The sequence below is a fragment of the Mustelus asterias genome, chromosome 7 (assembly GCF_964213995.1).
Source record: "Mustelus asterias chromosome 7, sMusAst1.hap1.1, whole genome shotgun sequence".
In the NCBI taxonomy this organism is placed as follows: Eukaryota; Metazoa; Chordata; class Chondrichthyes; order Carcharhiniformes; family Triakidae; genus Mustelus; species Mustelus asterias.
Window position 1 is genome coordinate 84,143,666 of NC_135807.1, and position 21,993 is coordinate 84,165,658.

General features: G+C 43.9%; 1 protein-coding gene across 1 annotated transcript in view; it reads right to left on the bottom strand.

The window, feature by feature from the left end:
- LOC144495823 (adenosine deaminase-like) overlaps positions 1-21,526 on the bottom strand; it is a 47,079-nt gene extending 25,553 nt beyond the window's left edge. Inside the window, exons 1-5 of the mRNA XM_078216354.1 lie at positions 21,157-21,526; positions 17,852-17,913; positions 8,660-8,782; positions 4,601-4,744; positions 1,167-1,282 (exon numbers count right to left, since the gene is read on the bottom strand). Of these exons, the coding sequence (XP_078072480.1) occupies positions 1,167-1,282; positions 4,601-4,744; positions 8,660-8,782; positions 17,852-17,913; positions 21,157-21,198 (487 nt within the window). The 5' untranslated portion in view covers positions 21,199-21,526. The remainder of the gene's footprint in view (positions 1-1,166; positions 1,283-4,600; positions 4,745-8,659; positions 8,783-17,851; positions 17,914-21,156) is intronic.
- Between the last annotated feature and the right edge of the window lie 467 nt (positions 21,527-21,993).

Sequence of the window (21,993 nt, forward strand, 5' to 3'; positions counted from 1 at the left end):
GTCAGGAATACATCAACTTCCCAATGCAGGCTGCTGGTAAGGAGTCCTCACATTTGCCCACCTCAGGTGCAACTGACCTGCCCTGCACTGTCCCCATCAAAATCCTGCCTTGCTGTATAACAAGATGGACAATATAATTTGAATGATTTCTGGCCAGTAACAAGACCCACCCACCTGACAAAGGAACAGCCTGTTCCGAAAGCTAGTGGCTTTTGCTACCAAATAAACCTGTTGGACTTTAACCTAGTGTTGTTAGACTTCTTACTGTGTTTACCCCAGTCCAACGCCGGCATCTCCACATCAGTAACAAGATACACAGTGAATAACGCTCAACTTTGTACTAGTGGTCATGGTGTGGGGGCAATCTTACCATTTCACCCCGCTGACCGAAAGGCGGGTGAGCCAAGGAATGGGAGGTGGTGGGGGATGGGCGATAAGTCCGAGTGGAGTAGGGGGATGGTTGGCAATTGGCCACGGAGCCCCATGGTAGTGTGCGGGTGAGGTGGCGGGGGCGGGGGGGGGGGGGGGGGTGGTGATCGGCCAGTAGGCCGGCTATAGCTGGAGGAGGCAGTGAAAACACGAGAAATCTCCACATGCGTTATTGTGTCCTCTTTTGATATCAGCCGGCTTTTGGGTGATTCCCCCTGCGGGCGGATTCCAAGTTTGGTTTGATTCTTTTGACTAACTAAGACAAGGAAGATTCGCTTTTTAAGTCGCCCAAAAAAAAAGAATGAATTTCTCCTGTTTTCACGCTCTTTCAGGACAGGTAAGATTGCCCCTATGTGTCAATTCCCTTTTCCAAGTGGCAGCTGAAAGGCCTACTAGACGAATTTAGCAGTCGCCTGAACATACAGGTCGATTGGGTGCAATTTATCTCACTGCTAAATGTGTTAGTGTCGCTCCTATTTTATGCCAAAGGTAAAATACATAACGATTGCTACCCCACTTACTTTATTTTTACATTTCGACAATTACTGAAGAAGAATTCTCAGCCAATTCCACAATCACACTTGGGAGAACTTCTGAGGAAATTTGTGATGAGCAATGAAAAATCTACATTTGAATTTATTTTGTTCATGACATCAGCAGCAGACTGAAAACAGGAAGTATTAAACATCTCAAAAAAACTGTTGTAATCAGAAAAGACAATTGTAAAAGAAAGTTACCTTGCATGTTGCGTATGCAACAGAGAATTGATCTCACTTTGATGCCAAAGTCACACTGACCTCTGTGGAAGCCCTGATTAACAAGATTAACAACTTCGTCTGGACTTACATCACCTCTATGAAGCAACATACAATATTCAAATTACAGATGATTAAAAATAAACTTTTTACAACTTTAAGAAAACATGACTTACATTTTCAAAATAGTTTTGCATTGTGGAGAGGCAGACCACCGAAGCAAAACCCTGATTCCAACTGATCCCCCAGCTACATAGGCTGGAATATTACGGCCATTCACGCCAAAGGGATTTTTCATCCCGCTGCAGTGAACAGAGATCTGGCTGGCCGCCAAAATCTACGACCTCGCGGCAGTGGGAGCGTGGCGTGAACGGCCAGAAAAATCAAACCCATAGAATATACTGCACAGAAACAGAGGCCAGTCAACCCAACCAATCTGCGCTGATACTTACACTTCACACAAGTCTCCTCCCATATCACCCATTTCATGCCATTTATGCTAAGCACGGAGTAATTTTTTTATTACCCTATAAGACTTATTAATATTAGGGCATTTATGGCTCCTAGTTTGGGATTCTCCCACAACTGGAAACATTCACTCCACAACTATGCTGTCCAACCCATTCATAATCTTCAAAAAAACTTTATCAGGTAACCTCCAAGTCTTCACTTTTCTGATGAAAAAGGCCCCAACCTGTTTGATCTTTCTCTCAGTCTTGTACCATCCCTGTGAATCTTTCTCTGCACTCCCTCCAGAGATTTTATGTCCTAATTACGGAAGTCAGAACTCTGCAGAGTACTCCGACGTACAGCCTGAATCCTACACAAGTTTAACCCAACTTCAATACTTCCGAATTCTAGATACGCCTAGAAATGAATTCCAGTCCTTTGTTCGCATTTCTAACTGCTTTGGTGACCTGTGAAGGTGCTTTGAATGATGCTTAGATTCCGTCCTGCCCCGTTCACTCACTCATTTCTGAGATACACGCTGTGGTTCTGTTTTTTCTACCAATGTGTATTATAATTTGTGTTAAAGTTCATTTGTTATTGAACTGTTTAGTTTATAAACTTCCTAATGTCTTCTTGCATTATGTTGCATTCTTCCTCAATGTTAGCTATACTTCCCGAGATAAGTATAATCTGTAAATGTTGCATGATTTATTGCTATATCCAAATCGTTGATGTCGGTTATGAATATTAATGAACTCCACTTTCTAACTTCTTCTTTTCCAAATATTCCCCTATATCGTTTTTCTATTTTTTTTTCAGACAATTTGCTCAGCGACGTGTACCTTGACTCCATCTGCCCGATAGACTACTGTGTTGTATCTTATCAAAGCACTTTTGAAAATTCAAATGCATTACCATTGCTTGCTTACTCTTACCATTACCTCTTCACATCATTTATCAGGTTAGTTAAGCATGACTTAGCCTGTCGGGATCCATACTGACTACTTTGCTTCATTATATTTTCTTGCCTGTTCTCTCATTTATTTTATACAAACTCCATTATCTTTCCTATCATTCATTTTAAGGTGACTGGTCTAGAGTTCCCAGACTTTGTTCCATCTCTCTTTTTTTGTATATAGGAACAACATGGGCATACATAGAGAGGAACACCATTAGAGACAACATGATAACTTATTTGCTCTCCCTCAAGTCCATCAAGGAGGGGAATGATGCATCCCCTGCACAACTGCTTTAACCTCAACAATGGTATACACGGGTTAGAATAAAAAACTAAAAAGTCTGTGTGTACCCAGCAGATTTGGCAGCATCTGTGAAGAGATAAACAAAGCTAACATCTCAGGTCAATAACCCTTCATTAAAACTGAACATAGCTTTAGCTAGAGATGAGGTTTTAAACAAGTACAGAGGCATTGAAAGGGGGAGTGGAGAAAAAAAACGAAAGGGAAAGTTTTTGATAGGATAGATGGCAGAAGTGATTAAACATCACAAGGGATGATGGTTCAAGGCAAGAGGAGGCGAGGAGGTGACATTTAAAAAAAATAGGTTTAATGGAGGTGTAAATTGGAACAACAGAATCATTGCCACAGTGACTGTTCAAAGAATGCTTGTGATCTGAAATTATTAGCCATGTTAAATGTGTAGGGACGCACACATGAGGACGGCCTAAACCGGGATGTTGGATTTATGTCACATTATCAGTAACCCCCACAGCTTGCCTCCTGGGCTTGTAGAATCTCACTAGCTGTTCTGTCTGGAGACAATACACATCTCTTTAACCTGTGTTGAATGCTCCCTCCACCCACATTGTCTGTACCTTTAAGACCTGGCTGACTGTAGAGATTCGCATTCTAATTAGTATTCTGTAACTTGATTTCTGTGTCTGTACCCTGTTTGAGAGCAGATATCCACTCCATCTGACGAAGGAGCAGTGCTCCGAAAGCTTATGGTATTTGCTACCAAATAAACCTGTTGGACTTTAACCTGGTGTTGTGAGACTTCTTACTGTGCTTACCCCAGTCCAACGCCGGCATCTCCACCACACAATGTGTAGGGTTACAGGGATAGGGTGAGGGAGAAAGCTTGGGTCAGATACTCTGTCAGAGTCAGTGCAGACTTGATGGACTGAACGGCCTCTTCTGCACTGTAGGGATTCTATTCAATTGTTGAACTCAATGTTCAACAACTGACTTCATCTGAATCCGATTCCAACCTTGATTACACTACTTCCCATCCTGCTTCCTGCAGGGACTCTCTTCCATTCTTTCAGTTCCTATACCACTGTTGCATTTCTTCAGATGATATCACCTTTCATACCAGTGATTCAAGTTTATCTTCCTTTAGTTTTCAACTGAGGATAGCAACTGCAGGAAATGATTCAGTTATTCCCATGAACACTTCCTGTGGATCCCTCTTCTATTTATTTTATTGTTCCATTAGCACACGTCTTGGGCCATCATCCCTTGTATTGTTTAATCCCACTGCCCCCCCCCCCCCCCCCCCCCCCCCACTCTCTCACAGATCTTCCCTTTTGTTCTTTCCTCTGGTACCCACCCAACCCCACAATCCCAGCTCTTTTGTCTCTGGATTTGCTTAAAACCTGTTACATCTGATGAAAGTTCACCACTTTGAAAATGTTAATTTTGTTTCTCCCTCCACAGCTGCTTCATTTCCTCTTGATCATTTCCTGTTTTTATTTCAGAGTTCCAGCATTCACAGACTTCTGCTTTTGCACAAGGTTAGAATAAATTGTTTTTATTCACGATCAAATATCTTAAGAGGCATCTTAATACTGGACTGCCTTGTTCACTTCTTTCCCTTGGATATCAGTGAATAATCACACCTCTAACCTTTTCCAATTTTTTAATATATTGCAAGAAAACATGAAAAACCCCATTCATTTCTAATAAAGAAGTTAGAGTCATGGTATTTTAATTGAGTCAACTTACTTGGTTTGCCCCCATGGAATAGGATGAACGTTACAGTTTGCCAGGTAGTGTGGACTATATCTAGCTTCAAGATATACGATTCCTTCTTTTGCTTTATCCTCCACTAGTTCATAAGCTATTTGCTCAATCGCTTCTCGGTCACCTCTGGAAAATTAAATGTCATTTACAACAATTAATATTTTGAACATCTGTAAAGTAAAATTATTTTCATAGTTTTACAATTTAGTTGAAATAGCACAATAACTCCACTAGTACAATGCTGAGCTCATTGATATTATTCTTAGGCCACAAATATCAATAAACAAACTTTACTACCCTAAAATCTCTAATTATCTGAATAAGAGAATAGTTAAAGAAATGACACTGCACAAGAAAGATATTAAGGGTGGGATTTTATGGCCTCGCTTGTCCCAAAATCATAAAATCCCACCCAAGGTCAACGGACCTTTCCATTGTGCGCCCCTCGCCTGCTCAGATTCCCATGGCAGGCGGGGTGATAAAATTCCAGCCTAAATGTTTGAAAGAGATAAAATACTTTGAAAAACAGAAAATGTCCAATACAGATGAAAACATTTAATTTGTTCCAAATTGTGTAAATTGGTTACTGATGAATAATGAATAAAAGGAGTTGTGATTTTATAGGTTAAATCATTCACTTAACAAAACGTTGGCCTGAATTTCCTGAGCAGCAGCAATGATAGTTGGATTGCTGCTGAACTCAAAGATTCCCACGATGCTACAAAAATACAAACTTTTCTTTTTATATTAACGCATTGTTGCAGAATAATAAGTAGCATCACAAGTGGTATTCGTTGCTAACATGATGCAGCTGTAAAGTCAAAAAGGCACTCAACTTATCACACAAATGAGTAATGTGATGTATGAATTTCAGTGCCAGTGTGATGCTGAGTATGTAGGCCACATGTCCCAAAGAGTGGCAGATCACACCAAGCAGTATGTCCCAGCCACTGTTTGCAACAGACAAGATACAGACCGTACCCAAACCGCCTGTGCTTGCAAAACTCAAATACAGTGTACAGCATTAGATTTGATTCTGTGATTGGACAATATTTGCTAAGAATTATGTTGACAACCAATTTAAGATTGCCAGTCAAGCTCGCAGTGTGGCACATTTGCTTGTCCTGGAAGCTACAGGACCCTGTTCTTTACAGACAGAAAGAACATGTTCACACATTGTGCCCCTTTCAGCTAAGCAAAACAAGTGACAGACACTTACTGACTCATTCCTCAGGGTAATGCCTTGACCAATCAGGATCAAGTGTCCTGGTTTAAATTTCAAACAGTGCTTGGCAGTTAACTGTCAGTCATCTGATGCATTCTCCATGGCAATGCCTCTACTAATCAGAGTCCACTTGCCAACCAATCAGCACTTCCTTCTCAAACAGTATAAATTGTTGTCTTCCCTTATATTGGTATTCTTGCAAAGTGTCCTAATGAGTGCTTTGACATCTCTTTATTCAGCAATACTCGTTCTATACTGTTAAATGCCTAATATACAAACAAGATGCCCCAATGTGTTTGGCACCAAATTAATTATTTCTGAAGTGTTATAAAGACAAATGCTACAAAAGATTGAGAGAGCAATAAATATGATAGATTATCAGTTAATCTATTTATGGGGCTGTTAATTATGAAAAGAAAGCTGATTGGCACATTAGAATAACAAATCGTCGCAGTTGGTAGCTGCCATATCAAAAGGTCTGGATTCAAACACCACTTCAAGACTCAAGCTCATTCTTGGAACGCTGCACCATCACTAGTTCTTCGGGTGCCTCAGACATTGAACATATGCCCCATCAACTAGGTTGGGGAGGATGTTAAAGATGTCATGACATTAAGAGCAGAGAATATACTGGTCAATATTCCTCCCTCAGTCACCACCATCAAAAACAAATTCATTGATCAATTATCTCATTGACGATTTGAAGGACTTTGCAGCATGCAAATTTCTTACTCAATACTTTTGATGGTCGACTAATGAGTACTCCATTGCAATGGGGTCCATTATACACCAACAAACTTTTTTTATTTTACAGACAATACTACAACGGAAAAAGCATAGTTTTGGTGGAGTTCAAGTTATTTCATATTGGGCGGCACCGTGGCACAGTGATTGGCACTGCTGCCTCACGGTGCTAGAGACTCGGGTTTAATTCCGGCCTTGGGTGACTGTGTGGCGTTTGCACATTCTCTTCAATCTCTATATGGGTTTCCTCTGGGTGCTCCGGTTTCCTTCCACAGTCCAAATGTGCGTTGGTTAGGTAGAATAACGTTAGTGCAGACTCGATGGGCTGAATGGCCTCTTTCTGCACAGTAGGGATTCTATGCTTCTATATAGTATCATGTAACAAGGAAGTTAAGATTTCATTTACTCCTGTTAATGAGCTAAGTTCATCTTGCAGGCCAGCAATTCCCAAAATGTGTGAGGACTGATAGATTTTGTAGCCTTCTCTCCCACCTTCTGCCCCACAGTCTTCCACCCAGAGACAGAAAAGGTCATTTCCCACTCTGTGTTGAGGACTGCCAATCAAAACATGCATCCACTACACCGCTGGAGCACATTACAGGCCTGAATATTTCCAGGATCTTCATTACCTCAAACTGACCTGGCAAGTGAAAAACAGAACTCTGTTCAGTACGCTAGACCCGTGTATCGCAAATTATGGGTCAGGATCCCAACTGGAGGTCACAGAAAAAGCAGATGGTGTCACAAGAAGTAAAATCACATTCATCTCCTGCCCCCAATACTGTCCAAGCAGCAATTATTTTTCTTCTAAGCACGCTGATTGGCTGTCCCCTTGCAACCTGTCCCGTGACTTCATGCTGCTAAACGTTTCACAGGGAAATTAGGAATGCATTGTTAATTTAAAAGAGGGACTCACAACTAATGTAACCTAAAATCCTTTAGCTTTCCCAACAAAAAACCTGCACAAAGAGCATGCCCCACACTAGTCTGCAAATCACAGACACTCCACACCTGTCCCAATCAGTTGCCCGCGCATCAGCCAGCGCCAACAGCTTACCATCTGTGGGAGGAACCAACCCAGATGCACCCCCATCTGCCCCTCCCCCACCCACCCAATTCACCTCTCCTCCCCCACCCATGAAACACATTGCAAACAATTCCAAAATACATTATTAATTCTTTCCATCGATGAGAAATGTAAACTATTTACACCAGAATGGGCGCACGGTAGCACTGAGGTTAACACTGCTGCCTCACAGTGCCAGGGACCTGGGTTCGATTCCCGGCTTGAGTTACTGTCCGTGTGGAGTTTGCACATTCTCCTCGTGTCTGTGTGGATTTCCTCTGGGTGCTCTGGTTTCTTCCCTCAGTCCAAAGATGTGTGGGTTAGGTGGATTGGCCATGCTAAATTGACCCAAGTGTCAGGGGGATTAGCAGGGGAAATATGTGGGGTTACGGGAATAGGGCCTGGGTGGGATTGTGGTGGGTGCAGACTCGCTGGGCCGAACGACCTCCAGGGATTCTATGATTCTTCTGATCTATACTGCCATATCCTCTAATTAAAGATGTTGGAATTGCCTCAATGCCTGTGCTAGGCAGAAAATCCATACACAAGAGAAAATGACACCAGATTACAATTCAGCAATCCTGCTGAAAATGTCTTCCCCAGAGGGGACTAGGTGCCACTGGACCAGTTCCTGGCACCTTCACAGCCGACCAGCTACCAACACTGACTGCCAAACCCACATCTGGACTCCCAGTCTGGCAGGACTCCAAAAGGTGGGCACAACTTGTGGAACATGGGGGTCATGTTACTCTTCAGATATCATAGCGGAGTCGTAATGGAAAATAGTTTGGGAAGCGCTGCAATAGACTATAGATTAAATCGAAATCTCAGGAAGCTTGTGCATTTCTGGAAATTAAAACCTTGTAAATTGAATTCAACATAATAACAGCGTTGTATAAACAAGCCCCAAAATTAATCTACAGCAAGCAAATTTCATGGTGACAATTATATATTCCGAATGATTGTGAGAATTTGGAAAAGCCATAGCACAGAAAAATATACTCACGCAATCACAGGCATGTAGTAACTGAACTTTGACAAAACCTCTGTAAGCGATGATGGTTTGCTGCAGGTTACAAGATTGTAGAGTTCACCTTCATTTTCTGCTGGAATTTGGATTTTTCTTTTCCTAAAGTAAAAGGTAATGCTATAAAGTATTATTTTATAAATAATGTGTTTCTATAAAGTTTAACTATTTGCACATTTATAGCATCTTGAATATACTCAACATTCCAAGACCATAAGGCAGGAGCAGAATTAAGCCACTCAGCCCACTGAGTCTGCTCCGCCATTCAATCATGACTGATATTTTTCTCATCTCCATTCTCCTGCCTTTTCGCCATAACCCCTGATCCCCTTATTAATCAAGAACCTATCTATCTATCTCCGTCTTAAAGACGCTCAATGACCTGGCCTCCACAGCCTTCTGCGGCAAAGAGTTCCACAGGTTCACCACTCTCTGGCTGAAGAAATTCCTCCTCATTTCTGTTTTAAAGGATCGTCCCTTTAGTCTGAGATTGTGTCCACTTGTTCTAGTTTTTCCTACTAGTGGAAACATCCTCTCCACACCCACTCTATCCACACCTCGCAGTATCCTGTAAGTTTCAATAAGATTCCCCCTCATCTTTCTAAACTCCACCGAGTACAGACCCAGACTCCTCGACCATTCCTCATACGACAAGCATGATGCACAAATAGACCTAAGAAAAAACAATGCCGGGCCAGATGGGATATGCAAAAACTTTCTCAAAAGCAATGAATCTTGGAGGTTTTTAAAGTGTCAGGAGAAACAAGTTGGAGGATCTTGGGAGTTCCAAAGTGTTGGACTGTGACGTACAAATTAGGATGTGGAGATGCTGGCGTTGGACTGGGATAAACACAGTAAGAAGTCTCACAACACCAGGTTAAAGTCCAACAGGTTTATTTGGTAGCAAAAGCTACTAGCTTTCGGAGCTCTGCTCCTTCGTCAGGTAAGTGGGAGTTCTGTTCACAAACAGGGCATATGAAGACACAAACTCAATTTACAAAATAATGATTGGAATGCAAGTCTTTACAGGTAATCAAGTCTTAAAAGGTACAGATAATGTGAGTGGAGAGAGGGTTAAGCACAGGTTAAAGAGATGTGTATTGTCTCCAGCCAGGACAATTAGTGAGATTTTGCAAGCCCAGGCAAGTCATGGGAGTTACAGATAGTGTGACATGAACCCAAGATCCCGGTTTAGGCCGTCCTCAAGTGTGCGGAACTTGGCTATCAGTCTCTGCTCAGCGACTCTGCATTGTCATGTGTTGTGAAGGCCACCTTGGAGAACGCTTACCCGAAGATCAGAGGCCGAATGCCCGTGACTGCTGAAGTGTTCCCCAAAAGGAAGAGAACACTCTTGCCTGGTGATTGTCGAGCGGTATTCATTCATCTGTTGTCGTAGCGTCTGCATGGTCTCCCCAATGTACCATGCCTCGGGACATCCTTTCCTCCAGTGCATCAGGTAGACAACGTTGGCCGAGTTGCAAGAGTATGTACCGTGTACCTGGTGAATGGTGGTCTCACGTGAGATGATGGCATCCGTGTCAATGATCCGGCACGTCTTGCAGAGGTTGCTGTGGCAGGGTTGTGTGGTGTCGTGGTCACTGTTCTCCTGAAGGTTGGGTAGTTTGCTGCGGACAATGGTCTGTTTGAGGTTGTGTGGTTGTTTGAGACAAGAAGTAGGGGTGTGGTGATGGCCTTGGCGAGATGTTCGTCTTCATCAATGACATGTTGAAGGCTCCGGAGAAGATGTCGTAGCTTCTCTGCTCCGGGGAAGTACTGGACGACGAAGGGTACTCTGTCCGCCGTGTCCCGTGTTTGTCTTCTGAGGAGGTCGGTGCGGTTTTTCGCTGTAGCGCATTGGAACTGTCGATGAGTCGAGCGCCATATCCTGTTCTTATGCGGGCATCTTTCAGCGTCTGGAGTTGTCTGTTACGATCCTCCTCATCTGAGCAGATCCTGTGTATACGGAGGGCTTGTCCGTAGGGGATGGCTTCTTTAACGTGTTTAGGGTGGAAGCTGGAGACATGGAGCATCGTGAGGTTATCTGCGGGCTTGTGGTACAGTGAAGTGCTGAGGTGACAGTCCTTGATGGAGGTGAGTGTGTCCAAGAATGCAACCGATTCCGGAGAGTAGTCCATGGTGAGTCTGATGGTGGAATGGAACTTGCTGATGTCATCATATAGTTGTTTCAGTGATTGTTCACCATGAGTCTAAAGGAAGAAAATGTCATCGATGTATCTAGTGTATAGCATCAGTTGAAGGTCCTGTGCGATGAAGAGGTCTTGTTTGAACCTGTGCATGAAGATGTTGGCATATTGAGGTGCGAATTTGGTCCCCATGGCTCTTCCGTGTGTCTGGATGAAGAACTGGTTGTTGGAGGTGAAGACATTGTGGTCCAGGATGAAGCGGATGAGTTGTAAAATTGCATCTGCAGACTGGCAGTTGTCGGCGTGGAGTACTGATGAAGTACTGAGTACTCCACGCCGACAACTGCCAGTCTCCAGATGCAATTTTACAACTCATCCGCCAGTCACATTCTGCATTTTTCTATTTTTAATTCCCCAGATGACTGTTGTGTGGAGTTAATATCGAGGCCATACCTTCAATTAGCCTCCCTTTCATACGTGACTAGTTCTATCCTCTCTACCCATACTTTTTAGATGCCTATAACTTCCATTAGCATTTCCCTTTTTGACCTCTGAAAAATTGTTTTTCATAACCCATTTCAATCTCTTTTCTCACTTGTCATTACATAAGAATATTGCTCACGAGCAGGAGTAGACTATTCAGCCCTCCAAACTTGACCCACGCCATTCAATAAGATCATGATTGATCTGGTTGTGTTGCAACTCCACTTTGCCGGTACCTTTCCTATCAAATCACTTCTGGATCTTATGTATTTCAGTAAGGTGACCTCTCGTTCTTCTCGCCCAACCTGTTTAACCTTTCTTCAGAAAAAAAGCCCCTCATCCCAGGAATGAGTGGAGTGAACTTTCTCTGAACAGTTGCTTACGCAGTTATACTACCTTTCAAATAAGGAGACCAAAACTCCATACAGGATTCCAGATGTGGTCTCATCAACACCCTGTACAGCTGCAGTAAAATGTACTTACTTTTATCCTTCATCCCCCTTGAAATGAAGATCAACATTCCATTTGCCGTCCTTGCTGTACCTGTATATTAACTTTTTGTGATTCATGTACCAAGGCACCCAGATCCCCCTTTCACCATTTCTGGTAACATTAATGTTTTGAGTCATCGGGACGATCTTGAGCCCATGTTTATCATCTGCGAGAATGCCGGGTGTGAAACTGATTTACATTAATTGTAATATATTTGCATATTATTAAACAGCCCCACACCAGATATTGACCCCCGCCATATTTTCAAACTGTGCCAAGTGACAACACGTTGGCACAGTTTACAACAGGTTCACTCAGACCTTGAGTGGCATGGTGGCACAATTGTTAGCACTGCTGCCTCACAGTGCCAGGGATCTGGGTTCAATTCCAGCCTTGGGTCACTGTCTATGTGGAGTTTGCAAGTTCTCCCTGTGTCTGCGTGGGTTTCCCCCGGGTGTTCTGGTTTCCACCCACAGTTCAAAGATGTGCAGGTTAGGTAGATTGGGCATGCTAAATTGCCCCTTAGTGTTCAAAGATATGCAGGTTAGATGGATTAGCTATGGGAAATGAGTGGTGTTACAGGGATAAACACAGTAAGAAGTCTCACAACACCAGGTTAAAGTCCAACAGGTTTATTTGGTAGCAAAAGCCACTAGCTTTCGGAGCGCTGCTCCTTCGTCAGGTAAGTGGGAGTTCTGTTCACAAACAGGGCATATAAAGACACAAACTCAATTTACAAAATCGCCGGCATCTCCACATCATGGTTACAGGGATAGGGCAGGGGGAGGAGGCCTGTGTAAGATACTCTCAGAGAGTCGGTGCAGGATCAATGGGCTGAATGGCCTCCACCTGCACTGTTGGGATTCTATGATTCTAGACTTTCAAAAATCAAGTGGAGGAAAGGCACTACAGGGTCAATTTACAACTCTGTTGCTGACAGAGCGGATTGGCACTTCCCACAATGTTGTAAACCCATAAATCAGGTGGGTACAGTGTCAGCACATTGGTAAGAAATATTGCTGATATTACAGTTTGACAGACATACCAATATCAAAAGAGACAATATGTGATTGCTGCTATTAGGGAAGTGGGAGAGGGAAGTGGCTGCAAGTGCTTCCACAGACAGAGAGCCAACGTGACAGGAATATGACATTTCATCCTGCTGACTGTTTAAAATAAAAAATCCTGTAGGAGACAGATTTAGACATTCAGCAATTAACAGTTAAATTAGACAAGGTTTTGTTAAAAATTAGGCAATTTCATATGTTATTACTAATGGTTTCATATTTAGATGGTTTTAAAGTAACTTTACTTTCCAGTCATTTCCTGCTGCGGTGACCGAGTGACTTCAGTCAACTGCCGAGCGCATGACAGGCCACTGGTTATTTCGATTTTCCAGCTGCGGTCTATTCTTCACCTGAAACTCCCTCACCTGGGCTGACGTGCAAACCTCCGCTGCCTCTGGACTTTATGGGGAACTCCCACTTTGGCATCTTTCTGCCCTGCAACCAGTTATGTACACCTTCTGTGTCCTCATTCCCACTAAAATACTGTCATCAGTGCTTCTCTGATAACCTATCTTAAGATAGTGCCCTGACTTCACTCACAACACCCCATAACAGTTTTTGCGATGTTCTATACTGACTCCTCCCTGCAGACGTCAATGTTACCACACCTTGGAACTTTATCTCTGTCCTCCATTCGTGTAAAGAGTCACTCTGGGTGGAGCTTAGAAACAGGAAGGGCGCAGTCACTATGTTGGGGGTATACTACAGGCCCCCCAACAGCCTAAGGGAAGTGGAAGAACGGATATGTCAGGAGATACTTGATAGGTGCAGGAAAAATAGGGTTGTTGTAGTGGGAGACTTCAATTTCCCTGGTATAGACTGGAAATCGCCGAGAGCTGGGACTCTGAATGGGGAGGAATTTGTAAAATGCGTACAGGAGGGTTCTTTGGAACAATATGTAGATAGCCCGACTAGAGAGGGGGCTATACTGGATCTAGTACTGGGGAATGAGCCCGATCAGGTCTTCAAAGTTTCAGTAGGGGAACATGTGGCAAATAGTGACCACAATTCTGTTACCTTTAGGATAGTGATGGAAAAGGATGAGTGGTGTCCCAAGGGTAAGGTGTTGGATTGGGGGAAGGCTAACTTTAGTGGGATTAGGCAGAAATTGGCAGCTCTTGATTGGGAGAGGCTGTTTGAGGGTAAATCCACATCTGGCATGTGGGAGTCTTTTAAGGAACAGTTGTTAGGGCTACAGGACAGGCATGTGCCTGTAAAAAAGGATAGGAAGGGTAGGATTCGAGAACCGTGGATAACCAGGGAAATTGAGGGACTGGTCAAAAAGAAAAGAGAGGCGTATGTTAGGTCCAGGCAGCTAAAAACGGAGGGAGCTCTGGAGGAGTACAAAGAAAGTAGGAAAGAACTCAAACGGGGAATTAGAAGGGCAAAAAGGGGTCACGAAATGTCCTTGGCAGACAGGATTAAGGAGAATCCCAAGGCATTTTATTCATACGTTAGGAACAAAAGGGTTGTCAGGGAAAAAAAAATCGGATCTCTCAGGGACAAAAGTGGGGAATTATGCTTGGAGCCCAAAGAAGTAGGGGAGATCCTAAATGAATACTTTGCGTCGGTATTCACAAAGGAGAGGGATGTGTTGACTGGGAATGTCTCGGAGGGGAGTGTTGATCCGTTGGAGAAAATCTCCATTACAAAGGAGGAAGTGTTAGGTTTGTTAGAGAATATAAAGACTGACAAATCCCCAGGGCCTGATGGAATCTATCCAAGGCTGCTCAGGGAGACGAGAGATGAAATCGCTGGGCCTCTGTCGCAAATCTTTGTCTCGTCACTGGACGCAGGTGAGGTCCCAGAGGATTGGAGGATAGCTAATGTGGTCCCGTTATTTAAGAAGGGTAGGAAGGATAACCTGGGTAATTATAGGCCGGTGAGCTTGACGTCCGTGGTGGGGAAGTTGTTGGAGAAGATTCTTAGAGATAGGATGTATGCGCATTTAGAAAGGAATAAACTCATTAACGATAGTCAGCATGGTTTTGTGAGAGGGAGGTCATGCCTCACTAACCTGGTGGAGTTTTTTGAAGAAGTGACCAGAATGGTTGACGAGGGATGGGCCGTGGATGTCGTCTATATGGACTTTAGTAAAACGTTTGACAAAGTACCTCATGGTAGGCTGGTGAAAAAAGTTGGATCTCATGAGATAAAAGGGGGAAGTGGCTAGATGGGTGGAGAACGGGCTTGGTCACAGAAGACAGAGGGTGGTAGTGGAAGGGTCTTTTTCCGGCTGGAGGCCTGTGACTTGTAGTGTTCCGCAGGGCTCTGCATTGGGACCTCTGCTGTTTGTGATTTATATAAACGATCTGGAAGAAGGTGTAACTGGGGTGATCAGTAAGTTTGCGGACGACACAAAATTGGCAGGACTTGCAGATAGTGAGGAGCATTGTCAGAAGCTACAGAAGGATATAGATAGGCTAGAAATTTGGGCAAAGAAATGGCAGATGGAGCTCAACCCTGATAAATGCGAAGTGATGCATTTTGGTAGAAATAATGTAGGGAGGAGCTATACGATAAATGGCAGAACGATAAAGGGTGTAGATACGCAGAGGGACCTGGGTGTGCAAGTCCACAGATCCTTGAAGGTGACGTCACAGGTGGAGAAGGTGGTGAAGAAGGCATATGGCATGCTTGCCTTTATAGGACGGGGCATAGAGTATAAAAGTTGGGGTCTGATGTTGCAGATGTATAGAACGTTGGTTCGGCCGCATTTGGAATACTGCGTCCAGTTCTGGTCGCCACACTACCAGAAGGAGGTGGAGGCTTTGGAGAGAGTACAGAGGAGGTTTACCAGGATGTTGCCTGGTATGGAGGGGCTTAATTATGAGGAGAGATTGGGTAAACTGGGGTTGTTCTCCCTGGAAAGACGGAGGATGAGGGGAGACTTAATAGAGGTGTATAAAATTATGAAAGGCATAGATAGGGTGAACGGTGGGAAGCTTTTCCCCAGGTCGGTGGTGACGTTCACGAGGGGTCATAGGTTCAAGGTGATGGGGGGGGGGGTTTAAACACAGATATCAGAAGGACATATTTTACACAGAGGGTGGTGGGGGCCTGGAATGCGCTGCCAGGCAAGGTGGTGGAGGCGGACACACTGGGAACGTTTAAGACTTATCTAGATAGCCATATGAACGGAGTGGGAATGGAGGGATACAAAAGAATGGTCTCATTGGACCAGGGAGCGGCGTGGGCTTGGAGGGCCGAAGGGCCTGTTCCTGTGCTGTATTGTTCTTTGTTCTATTCCATTGTTTATTTTTTGTTTACTATTTATTTCTTGTTTACCATTTGCTTTTTATGTATCCTAACAATTGCTCTGTAACCAGGCCTATGTAACTTAGCTGCCACTCTGGGCCTGAATCCATCATTCTATTTTGTTTTAAACTTCTTTTCTCTTTACTCCTCCTAGACCATCCTCTTATAATTTTTGCCTCGTTTCTCTTCCCATCTCTTGGGTACTCTGTCTTCCAAAATACCTATCCCAATCTTCCAGTACTCCTCGACCTTCCTGCTCTCTTGCTGGCTTCCTGAACTTGACAATCATTTTTGATCATATGGTGGCACGGTGGTTAGCACTGCCGCCTCACAGCACCAGGGACCTGGGTTCAATTCCAGCCTTGGGTCACTGTCTGTGTGGAGTTTGCACGTTCTCCACATCTTTACGTGCGTTTTCTCCAGGTGCTCTGGATTCCACCCACACTCCAAAGATGGTTAGGTTGATTGGCCATGCTAAATTGTCCCTTAGTATCAATGGGACTAATGAGGTAAATACATCAGGTTACGGGGATAGGGCCTGGGTGGGATTGTTGTTGATGCAGGCTTAACGCGCCAAATGGCCTCCTTCTACACTGTACAAGTTCTATAATTCTTGACATTCTCCAAAGGATTCAGCAAACGCACTCAGAGTTATCACATTCCAGGCTGCACTCTTTTCTTTCAGTTTCGAGCCCGCTACACCCACTGAGGAAGAATCTTGCTAATCTCCTTCCCATCCATCTCACACCTCCCATTGCCAGTGAACGTATTGTGGACAATCGCATAAACACCGTGGCCTTGACAGGAACCTGGCTGAGGGATAATGACACCTTCCCCCTGAATGAAACTGCTCCACCTGGTTATGGCTTCCACCATTTGCCAAGTCAAAATCATCCCAGTCTGCTAAAATTGCTCACCATCCAGTATCTCCTGGAATATAAAGCTAACCCCTGGCTATTTTGTCTTCTGCAAACCACCTTCTTAAACCTTTCTTCCAACCTCCTGACCTCCGACAGCAAGTGTGAGGAGCTCATGAGACCAACTGATCTGCTACCTCCCTCCCTTCCACTAAACCGTTGGACCAAACCACCTCTCAGGTTCCCCCACCACCCCTGTTCCACCGCCCCCCACTCAGAGCTCACATCTTTATTGTTTTGCTTCTATTGCCTCTCTTATCCTCTCCATAGTCAATCTGTCCATGAGGCCCTTACTCCCACTGAACTGCTGACTACCAGCTTCCCTTCCAGACCCTCAGATTCACCAATATCGTTAATGGATCTATCATCAAGTGTTGTCCCTCTCTCCTTTAAAGCTGCTATCAGCAGCCCTCTCCTAGCAAAAACTTTAACTTCATCACTTTTGCAAACTAATGCTCATCTCTAATTTCCCTTTCTTCTCAAAACCCCTTGAATGTGGCGTCACCTTCTAAATTCATGCCCATCTTTTCCAGATTCCTGTGCTTGAATACCTCCAACCAGCTTTATACCACACAGTGCTGACACCTGGAGGATTTTGGGTTGCCAAAATAATTGGAAGATTGGGATAATTGGAATGTGGATGATAGCGTGAGAGAGGGAAGCAAGAATCATTGTGAAGGAAGACAGGAAACTGCGAGAATTAACCTTGCTAATGCTCTTCCCATACCCAAGAACGGTAATGAAGCATTTACTTATACTTCTGTATGTGCTGAATAAATAAGTGAGAATATTAGACATTAAATCACATACTTAGCAAAATGCAAAATAGTTTGAAGTCTTATAGCTCCATCCAGATGACAGTGAAGTTCAACCTGTAAAAGAGAAATAGAATAACATCATGGGCAGAATTTGATATGGGTGGTGGATACCCGTGCAATGAAAATTGGTGCCACCCATGATTTCTGGGAGCCTCGATTGAATACTGCCTTATTGCGGCCACCGATGTTCCCAACTCCACCGAAGATAATAAATCACCAAACCCTCGAATACAGGGTGGTTGCCACTGCTGGTATTGTATTGAAACCAACGCAGGGAATCAGCAATGAATTCTTCAGAGTCAGGTAAGCGGGTGGGAATGGGGTTCCCAAGGAAGGTCCCAAGGCAGCACGGTAGCACAGTGGTTAGCACTGCTGCTTCACAGTTCCAGGGACCTGGGTTCGATTCCCGGCTCGGGTCACTGTCTGTGTGGAGTTTGCACATTCTCCTCGTGTCTGCGTGGGTTTCCTCCGGGTGCTCCGGTTTCCTCCCACAGTCCAAAGATGTGCGGATTAGGTTGATTGGCTATGCTAAAAATTGCCCCTTAGTGTCCTGAGATGCATAGGTTAGAGGGTAAAATATGTAGGGATATGGGGGTAGGGCCTGGGTGAAATTGTGGTCGGTGCAGAATCAATGGGCCGAATGGCCTCTTTCTGCACTGGAGGGTTTCTATGATTCAACAGCAAGGGCAGGGGGCTGGCTTTCTATAGGGTCCCGCTTCCCAATACTGGATTCCTCAATTGGACACAGAGTGCATGCGAACAAGGGAATCCCAGTCCCCACCCCACGCCCATGTCTGCAGGTAAACCTGATGTGGAGATGCCGGCGTTGGACTGGGGTAAACACAGTAAGAAGTCTCACAACACCAGGTTAAAGTCCAACAGGTTTATTTGGTAGCACAAGCCACTAGCTTTCGGAGCGCTGCCCGACTTACCTGATGAAGGAGCAGCGCTCCAAGAGCTAGTGGCTTGTGCTGCCAAATAAACCTGTCAGACTTTAACCTGGGTGTTGTGAGATTTCTTACTGTGCAGGTAAACCTGACAGAGTTTACTAGTCTTCCCAGGTGGCTCAAAGGCTAGTGAGAGGAGGAAAGGGACAGCATGAAATTTGCAAAAAAGCAAAGTGTGAGTGTGAACTGGAACATCGGAAGATGCGCCAAATAAAGTGTTACCATCATAATGTTCTGGGACACCACACTGCCAGAGTCCCACCACCCCCAGAAAATTAATATTGCACCTGCAGCAGCCCTTAAAACTCACACATACTTAACAGTGTGAGGAATGTTGGATATATCGAACTTAAGTTATAAGAAGTGTGTTCTGCAGCACTTTTGACATACCTTAGGCTTAGATTTAAGGTATTCTGAAGTCGTCATTTTGTTGGAGAATAAAATCTGGTATATATGCCATTAATAGACAAGTGTGTTTTTTATTAAGTTTTCAACTTGAAGAATAGTTGGTGTCAGAAATCCTGTTTGTTATGAGTCCAGTAAGAAGTTTAACAACACCAGGTTAAAGTCCAACAGGTTTATTTGGTAGCAAAAGCCACACAAGCTTTCGAGGCTCTGAGCCCCTTCTTCAGGTGAGTGGGAATTCTGTTCACAAACAGAACTTATAAGACACAGACTCAATTTACATGAATAATGGTTGGAATGCGAATACTTACAACTAATCCAGTCTTTAAGAAACAAAACAATGGGAGTGGAGAGAGCATCAAGACAGGCTAAAAAGATGTGTATTGTCTCCAGACAAGACAGCCAGTGAAACTCTGCAGGTCCACGCAACTGTGGGAGTTACAAATAGTGTGACATAAATTCTGATTCTAGGATCGCATGATAAAGACTCAGGAGGAAAAAAGCAGAAATATTTATGTGAAATAGTGTGACATAAACCCAATATCCCGGTTGAGGCCTCTGATATTCGGGTAAGCGTTCTCCAAGGCGGCCTTCGCGACACACGACAGCGCAGAGTCGCGGAGCAGAAACTGATAGCCAGGTTCCGCACACACAAGGACGGCCTCAACCGGGATATTGGGTTTATGTCACACTATTTCACATAAATATTTCTGCTTTTTTCCTCCTGAGTCTTTATCATGCGATCCTAGAATCAGAATTTATGTCACACTATTTGTAACTCCCACAGTTGCGTGGACCTGCAGAGTTTCACTGGCTGTCTTGTCTGGAGACAATACACATCTTTTTAGCCTGTCTTGATGCTCTCTCCACTCCCATTGTTTTGTTTCTTAAAGACTGGATTAGTTGTAAGTATTCGCATTCCAACCATTATTCATGTAAATTGAGTCTGTGTCTTATAAGTTCTGTTTGTGAACAGAATTCCCACTCACCTGAAGAAGGGGCTCAGAGCCTCGAAAGCTGGTGTGGCTTTTGCTACCAAATAAACCTGTTGGACTTTAACCTGGTGTTGTTAAACTTCTTACTGTGTTTACCCCAGTCCAACGCCGGCATCTCCACGTTATGAGTCAAACATGGATTAGCATGGAAGTGACTTTAGTAACTGGATGAATACATCCCATAATTACTCACCCCGCCAAGGGCGTGAGTGCAAGCTTATGAAATCACCTCGGAGTCATTTTAAAAACATTGAATGAACAGAAGTGAAAAGATAATGGATATATTTATTAGCTGATGGCTGCGTTATTTTAACTTTTGATTGGAGTCATTTAAAGAAAGCCATGTTCATCCACACAATGGAATATGAATTACTTGACAAAGATTTTTATTCATCCTAAATTCAGTTGAATTACGCACTGAGCGAATTCGCGTTACAAACAGTATCAGTACTATAAAGACATTTGCCTCGCAGTCTGAAACTGAATTACAGGCCAGTTTAAGTCTTGAATAACACCGAGTGAGACTTTCGGGAAGGGACAGGTCCACTTTGCTTCCCTTCAGACTTTGACACCAACCAACAACTTTCAAATACACAACCACCTCCCCCCCCCCCCCCCGCCCCCGCCCCCCACATTGAAACCTGTTATTGCAGAAACTCCCCTCCATCATAATATAATCATTTGAAAAGAACTTTTTGAAAATTTAAGTTGCATTAAAATAAATCTTTCGAAAGCACCACTTCTAGTCTGAAGAAGTCAAGCAAAACAATAAACGCGATCAGTTTTGCTGTAAAACCAGTGATTGATGGCAAAGTCCTTTCAAACAAAACTACACAAGGTCAACACTCTCACCAACGCCACTAATCCCTTCCCTCCAAAGGGTCACTCTCACGTTAGTTTGAATTTGCTGCACAAATCACCACCACCCAAGTGTCCAGTTTGAACCTTACCTTGGGTTGATTGAACAGTGTTCTTGAAACTACCCCTGCCATGCTCAGAGTCTGTCGGGCATGTGTACATCATTTAAGTCGTGTTTCTTGCTGATATCAGTGATTATAAAACACGCCTATTTCCTTTGCATTACCCAAATGTTGCTGCTCTCGCTTTAATTGGTGCCACCCAACCGTCCAATATTTCGCTTTGTCATGTTCCAGCAATATTTCCTGCACTTCAATTGCAGCATCGACTCGGTCTAATTCGGTGTTGTCCAATAAATTCGCCACTTTCCACAGGTAGCTAATTGCACTTTTGGTCAGCGAGTAAAACATAAACAACAGACACCATCAGCACTGAGCATGTGATCTCACTGCTCATATTCCCAAACGCATGTTGCACTGTATCCTTTCTGTGTATTTGGTAAGTCAGATAACAGGGAAAGCAGGATTGAATCTGTCTGAAGAAAAGTAGATACATTTTTGAAGTCGGGGAAAATGCAGGATTATTGGGCGGGTTGCAGAGTACTGGGATTCATTTAGAATTGCTCTATTTAAAGATGAGATACATATTCAGTTGAATTTCTTAACTCTTATGATCCTAACGTGTCGTTGACTACTACTGACATCAAGTTGAACAGCAGAGCAAAATACCCCTTCCAATGTATGTGTAAATGCAAACCCTGAAGGCCTGTCGGGATTGTTTCTCCCTTCATGCTGTAATGGAAATACAGAAAATGGAGACATTCTTACATGGGATGTGGTGAATTTACGGTGGCGTGCAGCACACCACCATTCACAGCCTGGGGGAGGGGGGGGGGGGGGGGGGAGGGGGAGGGGAGGGAGGAAGGGGGG